The sequence below is a fragment of the Zingiber officinale genome, chromosome 1B (assembly GCF_018446385.1).
Source record: "Zingiber officinale cultivar Zhangliang chromosome 1B, Zo_v1.1, whole genome shotgun sequence".
Classification (NCBI taxonomy): Eukaryota; Viridiplantae; Streptophyta; class Magnoliopsida; order Zingiberales; family Zingiberaceae; genus Zingiber; species Zingiber officinale.
In genome coordinates this window covers 24122532-24132602 of record NC_055986.1, presented here as the reverse complement: position 1 = coordinate 24132602, position 10071 = coordinate 24122532, and the positions used below count along the sequence as shown (strand labels likewise).

General features: G+C 41.3%; 1 protein-coding gene and 1 long non-coding RNA gene across 2 annotated transcripts; one reads left to right on the top strand and one right to left on the bottom strand.

The window, feature by feature from the left end:
• The first annotated feature begins 839 nt into the window (after positions 1-839).
• On the top strand, positions 840-1892 carry LOC122047601 (momilactone A synthase-like). Its single transcript, XM_042609022.1, has 2 exons — positions 840-972; positions 1059-1892. The coding sequence occupies exons 1-2, from the start codon at positions 962-964 to the stop codon at positions 1831-1833; spliced, it is 786 nt and encodes a 261-aa protein (XP_042464956.1). The 5' UTR covers positions 840-961; the 3' UTR covers positions 1834-1892.
• A 5923-nt stretch (positions 1893-7815) lies between these two features.
• LOC122047547 lies at positions 7816-8463 on the bottom strand. The gene is made up of 3 exons (XR_006130592.1): positions 8099-8463; positions 7932-7994; positions 7816-7835 (listed from the first exon to the last, which is right to left on the bottom strand). It is a non-coding gene; the product is annotated as an uncharacterized LOC122047547 (long non-coding RNA).
• Between the last annotated feature and the right edge of the window lie 1608 nt (positions 8464-10071).

The following is a 10071-nucleotide window of genomic DNA, read 5'->3' as shown; positions in this document are numbered from 1 at the left end:
CACGTCTGATGTGTTCACTGATAATTTGGATGTCACCTATATTTTAGCTAATCTTGTTTTTCACTTTCGGATGAAATATCTAGCTATTGACCATCACTTTGTTCGTGATCTGGTGTAGGTCTCTGACCTACGAGTTACTCATATTCCTGCTGAAGATCAGTTGGATGATGCACTTATCAAGTCATTTCCTCGACCTTGACTGTATGTTATTTGCAACAAAATTAGTGTCGTTTCTGGGACACTATCTCGAGGGAGCATATTAGGAAATAATTATTATTAATAAATACTTATTTGTTTTCTAATTATTATGGAATAATTATTATTAGGAAATATTTATTTATTTCCTAATTATTAGAGAATAATTATTATTAAGAAATACTTATTTATTTTATAATATTTTATATGTTTTTCTATTTTATATATTTTTTTATTTTTTATTTTATAATGATATTTATATACCATATATTATCATTAATAAAATATATAAATTTCATCGTTAAAAAAATAAATAAATATTTATTATAAAAAAATCTGTATAAAAGGAAAGAAACTTCTCGAATTTAGATTTTATTGAGAGAAAGAAATGTCTTTGTATCTAGACATGGGACCAATAATAGCCCTCTAATTGTTTATTCCAGGTTCGTATTATCCATGTGAAAACGGTTTGCCTTTAAAATCTGCTTTTAAACGTTTTTCAAGTGGATCATATAACATTTTTCGTATTATCCATGTTGCTAACGTTTTTCAAGATAGTGACTTATGTTAATTTCATAACTTATTCGATATTTACATTTATATGGTCAAGAAATAGTAAAATGGAGATTTAAATATTTGAAAGTGTGGAATAATATAATTCCCACGAGGATGATACCTTCTCATATCACGGTCTATATAAACACTGAAGAAGAGGGATCAATCAAGAATCAACAAAATTTAATTGGAGATTATTAAGATATCTTCAATGGAGAGGAGGTCTTTACTTTTAATCTGTTAAATTTGTGTGTGTTTTCTTTCGCTTTAGTTAATCGATTGTATGGTGGATTTAATTGATTCATCAGGCTCGAAGGCAAAGTCGCCGTCATCACCGGTGGTGCTAGCGGAATCGGAGAGGCCACCGTTAAGTTGTTCGTCCGCCACGGCGCTCGTGTCATCGTCGCCGACGTCCAAGACGAAAAGGGGAAGGCCCTCTGCGTCGGCCTCGGCTCCGACGACGTCGCCTCCTACGTCCACTGCGATGTCCGATGCGAATCCGACGTGAAGCGAGCCGTGGAAACCGCCATCTCCCTCCACGGCAAGCTCGACATCATGTTCAACAACGCCGGCATCGGAGACCCCTCCGGCAGCAGCATCCTCGGCGAGGACGACACGACCGCGGTGTTCGAGCGGGTGATGGGGGTCAACGTGCTGGGAGCGTTGCTGGGGACCAAGCACGCGGGGCGGGCCATGGTGGCGGCAGGGCGGGGTGGAAGCATCATAATCACGGCGAGCTTGGCGTCGGTGGTGGGAGCGCTGGGTCACCCGGTGTACTCGTGCTCGAAGCACGCGGTGTTGGGGCTAGCGCGGAGCGCGGCGGCGGAGCTGGGCAAGAACGGGGTGCGTGTGAACTGCGTGTCGCCGTCTGTGGTGGCGACGCCGCTGACGGTGTCGCACTATCAGGCGAACGAGGAGGAGCTGGAGGCATTGGGAGAGATGATCTCAGCTCTGAAGGGCGTAACGCTGAAGGCGGAGGACATAGCGGAGGCGGCGTTGTTCTTGGCCAGCGACGAGTCAAGGTTCGTGAGCGGCCACAATCTCATAGTCGACGGAGCCTCCAGCGTCACTAAAATATTCTAAATCCTTATCTTCTTCTTCAATAAAGTTTAAGTTTGAAATAAAGGATCGATCTCTCATCAGCTCCATTGATGTCCCATGAGTGATATTCTCACAGAATTTGCATGCGTAAAAAGGCTTTTGTTCTAGTTCGTAATAAAGAACATTGTTGTAGACTTGCAGGTAAATGCAAAAATATACAATCTTCATCATTAAAAGAACGACTTTAACAAATCTTTTAAGTAAAAGATCAATTTGAAGAATTAAAGATTTGTCCAGTTTTGGAGTAAAGTTTGAGGAAAAAAAACTTGCTAAAAAAAAAGTACGAAATTGCAATATCGGTGTTGAAAAAGAATGCACACATAACCGATTTATTATAGACATTGATGTTTCTCATATTTTAAATTGGTATTAATAAATTTTAAATCAACTGCATCACTGTATGACAATGGGTAGACACATCAATTTCTTTTAATATCTTTATATTAGAATTGGAAGTCCCAAGATTATGGGGCATTGGAAGGGCGTCCAACTGTCACCCCAAATATATATAGTTCAATTTTTATTAAGTTTTATAACAACACATAAGAAACGCATAATAATTTAGATTAACAATAATTAGCCGTATACATCAATAATTAATAAATATGTAGATAACAATAATAAATAACTTGATCAAATGTTTGCATAGCCTTATTTTTTCTTGTAAAAAAAATCTAATCTTTCATCTATTCTTCTTTATATCTATCTCGACGAGTTTTCTCCAATGTCATCCATCTTGTCATTTCATCAAACAACTACCGAATAAAAAAATAGAACTATCCTAAAACATATAAAGTTCACATCTGATCCTATCAGAAAGCGGTGAGAGATGGAATGTCGGTGAGCTGTCTAGAATGCGGACCAAGTCGCCATGTCGAATCAAAATCCTGTAATTCCATGACGTGCAAATTTAGCTAATTACATATGAAGTAAATAGCTAAATCAAATCCTCAACCCTATTCAGGATAACGATAATCGAATACGATCATTGATTAACTACCCAAACTAGAGTTAAGCTGATTTAACCCTAGTTAATCCATCATCATCATTAGATTAGGTTTAATATCTTCAATTAAACTTAACCATTCCATAACCTAATTAGATTAGGTTTATACATGCATATCTCCGAAACTCACCCAAATCGACATCTTTCATTCGAATTCCAATTCCTTATGAATTAATCAAACATGGCAAGCTTAATCAGTTAATGACTCCATTTAACACTACCATTTAATCCATGTCTTAAAACAACCAATCACTTATTAACCAAGCTACACAGATTAACAACCTCAATTCAAGAAATGAATCAATCCTTTGTTCACGATTAACACTTCCAATATCAGAGCTAGAATCAATCCAATCTAGCAAAACAAAACAATGGATTTAGTTTAGTATCAATCTAATCCTATACACATCTTACCTCAATCCTGAACTACAGCCGCTCGGTGAAGAAACCAGAGGTTGCTGTGATGAAAAGGAAAGCACTCAAAGCTCGAGAAAAAATCCAGAATGCTATTGTGAAGCTGCTGCCAGAACTAGGGATGGAGCTACAAGGGATGATCCAACAACTACACACATGGCAAATCAATGCAAAATTAACAACTAAGTGTAGATCAATTACAAATAAATCTGATCAACTTTAGATTGTACCTAATCAAACAATACCTAGCTCTTCCGACGATGGCTCACGGCGATCGACGAGTCCATTGAATTGAGATTCAGGCGATGCTTGATCTGATTGACGACAGAGACCACAACCACCCATGGTCAAGATTTAGCTATGTCTAGTCGTATTTGGCCATGGTGGAGATCGGGAATAAGGTTTGTTGTCGGTGAGATCCAGAGAAGAAAGGATGTGGTGACTTCCCTGTGGCAGTAACAGCAGTTGCTCGCGACCGCAAATGTGTAGAAGAGCAGCGACTCGAGAAGGACGATGACTGTCGGACGAACTTGATCGATAGTGAAGGGAGGCTCGGCCGACGATTCGCAATGGTCACGACCTAGCAGCGTCTGGCCGTGGTGTCCTGGCACATGGTAAGGTGGCATCGAAGTAGTGGCAACCGGAAATTAAGCGAGATCAGAAGAGAAAACTAGTGGAGGAGATGAGGAGGAGGGGAGTCGTCGAGATTTGGGAAGAAGAAAAGAATCGGGAGCAAATATGACCTAGGTTTTCCAATTAAACCATATGTAAATAGACTTAATCAACTCCCACTTAAGGGATATTTCAAACAGGCTTTCTCCAAACTCAATAGATCAATCCCCTTAAAACGGGTCATCCGACCTCCGTTTAAATCCATAAAAATTTCTAAAAATTCCTAATAAATCCAATAAGGTCATTGCTCCAATAACTCTTGTTATTTAATTATCAGATCTTACATTCTCCCCACTAATAAAAAATTTGGTCCCAAATTTACTACTCAACTCACGGCTCCTCATACTAGGATAACAACTAAGTAGCACACTCATATACTAATCCATCACAGTATCAGAACAAATCTCCAATCGCAAGGGATGACTTTGTGGGTTATGAGCTCACTCTGCTTCCGCTACTCCCACACTTTTATCTAGCCAACTATGGGTAAATCAACTGCCTCCAAAATCCATAACACACACTATCAGCAAACCTCTAACGTCCATATAATGTGCTCCGACTGTCCATCTGACTGAGGGTGAGAAGTTGTACCAAAATAAAGCTCCATACCCATGTCCTGCTATAAACACTACTAGAATCGTGAGGCAAATCATGGAACTGTAGGATGAAAACCTCTACTGCAACAAAGCTCCATACTCACGAGCTACTACAAACTCTGCTAGATATGTGAAGTGAATCACGGATCTCAACCTGATGCAATACTCAGAGATATACCATAAAGTCCGGTGATCTCATGATAGTATAACCCTGCTAATCGATTCAAAGAATCTATCCCACGAATCGATAGAAAGGGAACAAATTAATCAACTAATCAACGATCACTCAAATCGCATCATATAACATCTCCATGTCCTAAGTAATCTCACAACAAAGTTAACATACTCACATTTACAATCCAGTATCTGAATCTACTGAAATAATCCTACTAGCGTCCAATGTTCAGCCTTCGCTTGCTGACATACTAGACATCAAGCTATAAAATCCGTGATGTCTTTCTTCATGTCGTTCCACGAATAGAACGCTCCAAGTCTCTATACATTTGGGTACCACCCAGATGTATCAGAATTTTAAATCTATGTGCTTCCTATAGTAACTCCTACTGGACTGGATGTAACTCAGGAATACACATAATCTCCTATAGTAATAACAAATCCCGTATAAATGATGTTACCACATTTTCAGCATGAAAATGGTAGCTACTAACTCCAAATCATGAATTGGATAATTTTTCTCATGATCTTTTAGTTGTCGAGAAGAATATGGACTACTCAACCGTGCTGCTGCAAAACTGCACTTAACCCCTAGTACGATACTTCTGTGTAGAGTACAAATCCATCTACATTAGAAGGTAAAACTAGGACAAGTATAGTTATTAGTCTTCATTTCAACACCTGAAACTGGTCTCAAAGGCATATGTCCAGGAAAATTCCACACCTTTCCTAGACAGTCAAGTCAACGATATAACAATGCTGGAGAAACCCTCAACTAATCTCCAGTAATATCCAACTAGACCAAAGAAGCTGCGAGTCTCCTGTATTGACTATGACTACTTCCAACTGGTACAACCTCTATCTTCTGAGGATCTACTGATATACCTATGCTAGAGATAACGTATCCATAAAATTCCCACAGAAGATAGCCCAACACGCGCATTTACTAAACTTCGTATAAAGATGTTCTCATTGAAGCATCTCCAGAAGTATGTGAAAATATTGTTCGTGATCCACCTCGAACAGGATATATATCACAACATCATCAATAAAGACAACAACAACTGATCCAAATTCCCTAGGAATACCAGTTTCATCGAGTCCATGAAAATATCTAGGGCACTAGTAAGCCTAAATGGCAATACCAAGGATTCATAATGTATGTACAACAGGCTCACTCGAACGTAAGATCCCCTACAAAAAGTCTGTAATCTAATCACCAACTATAAATCACCAAATCTATAAATATCACACATGTCACGCCCCGAGAGTAGGGTTGTCCGACGAAAATCGGACAGCACCTCTCCTGTAGCAGTGACAAATAGAACCGGTATACAACACCACAGATAATACATATACAAAATATATATCACAACCACGCAGATAATATACAGCCCACACGGCTGGACAATCAAACACAGCGGAAAACAAGAATAACAAAGATAAAATAACAAAAACTCACCGCGGGCCGGCCCGGCTTGACTCATCGGCAAAACAACCAAATACAAATAACAAGTCCACAGCTCAATTATTACAATGCTAAATTCAAAGGGTTAACTCATAATAAAATGAAAACCAAAATCGTAAAACCATCCTCAGAAGTGACATGGGACCGGCAGTCGGGATCCTCCTCCAAGCGTACTAGCATCGCTACCTAGTGAAATTACCAAAATACGGGTGGTGAGTATAAAGACTCATGGGTAATATGATAGTGCATGAGTATCATAAAGAACAGAAATACAAAAGGATACAGTCTCGGAAGATAAATAGCAGATACTACGGGTAAACAAAGTATATATATCCATACCGAAACCATATCCTAGGCTAACATTAAGGTCCGAGATAAAGTATCTTACAAGATTCATAACTACCGTAATCACATATAAAGTATACCTGCAATAGTAATCGGTGTCCAAGCATATATAATGTATATGATAATGCTTCGATAAGTAAGCATAAGCAGATAAACAGTATATCGAAAATAGCTGATGACGGATGGTCACTCCGCCACCCTCAAGTCCATGACCCCGATGGACGAGAGGCCGGACAATGACAAATGTACACACCCACTACCACTACTCTCGGTGGCCGAGAGGACATGTATAGTAGTGAATAACTACGCTCGGACGGGGTCCCTGCTGCTCGCGACTCCAGCAGACACTACCCATGAGTGAGCGAGTGGGGGGCATGACAGGACATGCGGCACGCTCCAAGCTACCACTACCCATGAGTGGCCGAGCGTGCGGCCCAGGCCAACGACCGTCTCAACCACAAGGGAGCCAAAGTCGTCGGCTATGCATGCAATGACATGATGCGAATAATGCAACAGTCATCATATATATATAACAGGAAATCAGGTATGCTACATGAATCCGCATGCTCAATACTAAGCATAAATAAACAGTAATCAAACAGGTAAGCATAAACAGGTAAGCATGGCATCTAGTATCTGCTAGGTATCAAGAATAACAACGGGAGACTGTATAGATAAGAAAGTGATCATCTCGAAGATTGAGTGGATAAAGTATCAAGCACAAGAAATAAAATGAGTGGAGTCAAGATGAATACTGCATATACTAAACTAACTCATGCACTTAAACCGATATCTAAAGAAGCAAGTTAAGAAGTACCCGCCTCTAAATGTAGGTTGAATTCAACGCCAACTTCGTCACGACACCCGCCTCGATCAAAGTCCTGTGTCAACTTATAAATTTTAACTAATTACATATGAAACCGAATAACTATACTAATGTACATGACCAATGAATTTAATCCGAGTTCCATTTATTACCTAAACAAATCCACACGAAATACTCAAAAACTAGTCTCAAGCCTTAATCTATCTGTTCCCGCGAATCACACAATTCCAACCTAATCTGATCGACATAAGGATTCTAAACATGCATTGATTCCATATACACTGGTACAGTACGAAATTATCCCATTCCTTAACAAAATCTACATCTATCAATTATCTAATCAACAAGCTTCCAATTCTAACAAAAATCAACATACCTTACCTAACTCCCCGCTGTTGACTCACTGCCGGTAGGTGGAATCGTCGGCACAAGCACAATGGTGCTGCTCACTACCTCAGATGCACAACCGATGTTTCTACAAGGCTACAAATCATTGCAATCACACAATTCAGCACACATCCTACTTGAATTCAACACCTAGGTCTGCAGATTTAACATCTAAAGTGATAGAGACCTTACCCAATGAATCCCGAATGAAGAACAGCAGCAGGAAGTTGGGGTCGATCTCCTCACCGCTAGCCACTGCCAGAACCGAACCAAAATCAGTCCAACCTCTCGTCCTGGTCGCAAACCGCAATCCCACAGCTACCAAAACCCTAATGGAATCAATCCTCACCTCAACTTACCTCAATGGCGCAAACCCTCACCGTCGGCGAAGGAACACCCGACGAAGAAGAAGTATCCGATGAACACGACTCAGCTCTATGCCTCAAGAAGATGAAATAGCTGTCTGGAGTACCATTACTCGCCACAATCTAGCTCTGGAGCGAACAACCCGACTCCGGTGTCACCGGAGCATAGATCTCCTCACCCGGCCGCAGATCCTTGCGCGAGTCTACTCTTCAGTGAAGACTCTACCGTCGTGACCTTCGTTAAGGAGTAGAGAAGGTGGAAGAATTGATCTGTGACAAAGCGCCGGCGCGATCGAGCCCTGAACGACCGTCGAGCTCCCGGTGTGGTCGGCGATTTCGGGAGACAGCGCAAGAGTGAAGAGGAATGGCGTTTTTAGGGCTTGCACTGTAGCTTCTCACTTATATAGGTAGGGTTTAATTACTCTACCTAATTAACTCCCTAATAAGCCTCTCAAATGGTGATTTCCATTATCCCTTTAAACACTGTCATAAATCCTCCAAATAAATCCAGAAAAATATCCACAAATTCCCTTAAATCATTTTAGGTTATTTTCTTTTGCCGTATCTCACATTCTCCCCCTCTTATAAGAATTTGGTCCCCAAATTTATGACGTAAATGCAATAAACGACATGCGAAGTAAATCATTATATGAAATAACTTACATACCTTCATCAAACAACTGTGGGTACCGCGCTCGGATCTCATCCTCCAGCTCCCAGGTTGCCTCATCATCGGAATGATGCTCCCATCCAACCTTGACCAATCGGATTGTCTTGTTTCGCAGCTGGCGTTCCTTACGATCCAATATCCGCACTGGAGCCTCCTCATATGCTACATCTGGCTGAAGGGTGATCGAGACATCAGTCAAAATATGCGTAGGGTGTGGTACATACTTCCTCAACATAGATACGTGAAATACATCATGCACCCCGGCAAGTGAAGGAGGCAGCGCCAGTCGATATGCTACCTCACCGATCCTCTCAAGTATCTGAAAGGGTCCGATGTAACGAGGAGCTAACTTCCCTTTCAATCCAAATCTCCTAACTCCCTTGGTAGGAGACACTCGCAGGAACACATGATCACCCACAGAGAATTCCAAAGGTCTCCGTCTCCGATCTGCATAGCTTTTCTGTCGATCCTGAGCTTCTGTCATTCTGCGTCTGATGGTGCCAACCAACTCTGCATCACGCTGAATACGCTGGGGTCCCAAGACTGACGATTCTCCAACCTCGTCCCATAAAGTAGGAGATCTACATGCTCTGCCATATAATGCCTCGAATGGTGCCATCTGAATCGCTGAGTGGTAACTGTTATTGTATGCAAACTCCACCAAGTGCAAGTGATCCTCCCAGCTACCGCCGAAGTCCATGACACAAGATCTCAATAGATCCTCCAATGTCTGAATAGTCCGCTCCGACTGCCCATCCGTCTGAGGGTGAAATGCAGTACTAAAACGGAGTTCCGTACCCATGGCCTGCTGGAGACTCCGCCAAAATCGAGAGGTAAATCGTGGATCTCTATCTGATATAATACTCAGAGGTATACCATGCAATCTGGTGATCTCTCTGCAGTACAACTCTGCCAATCGATCCAGCGAATCCGTCCGACGGATCGGTAAGAAGTGTGCAGATTTGGTTAACCGATCAACGATTACCCAAATCGCATCATGACCCTTCCGGGTCCGGGGTAGTCCTACCACAAAGTCCATCGTGATATGCTCCCATTTCCATTCTGGTATTTCTATCTTCTGCAGTAACCCAGCTGGTCTCTGATGCTCTGCTTTAATCTGCTGACAAACTAAACACTGTGCCACGAATGTCGCAATATCCTTCTTCATACCATTCCACCAGTATGATCGTTTCAGATCCCTGTACATGCGAGTACCTCCTGGATGAATCGCAAATCTAGATCGATGTGCTTCCCGTAGTAAGTCCTCCTGAACAGGATGTGACTCAGGAACACATAA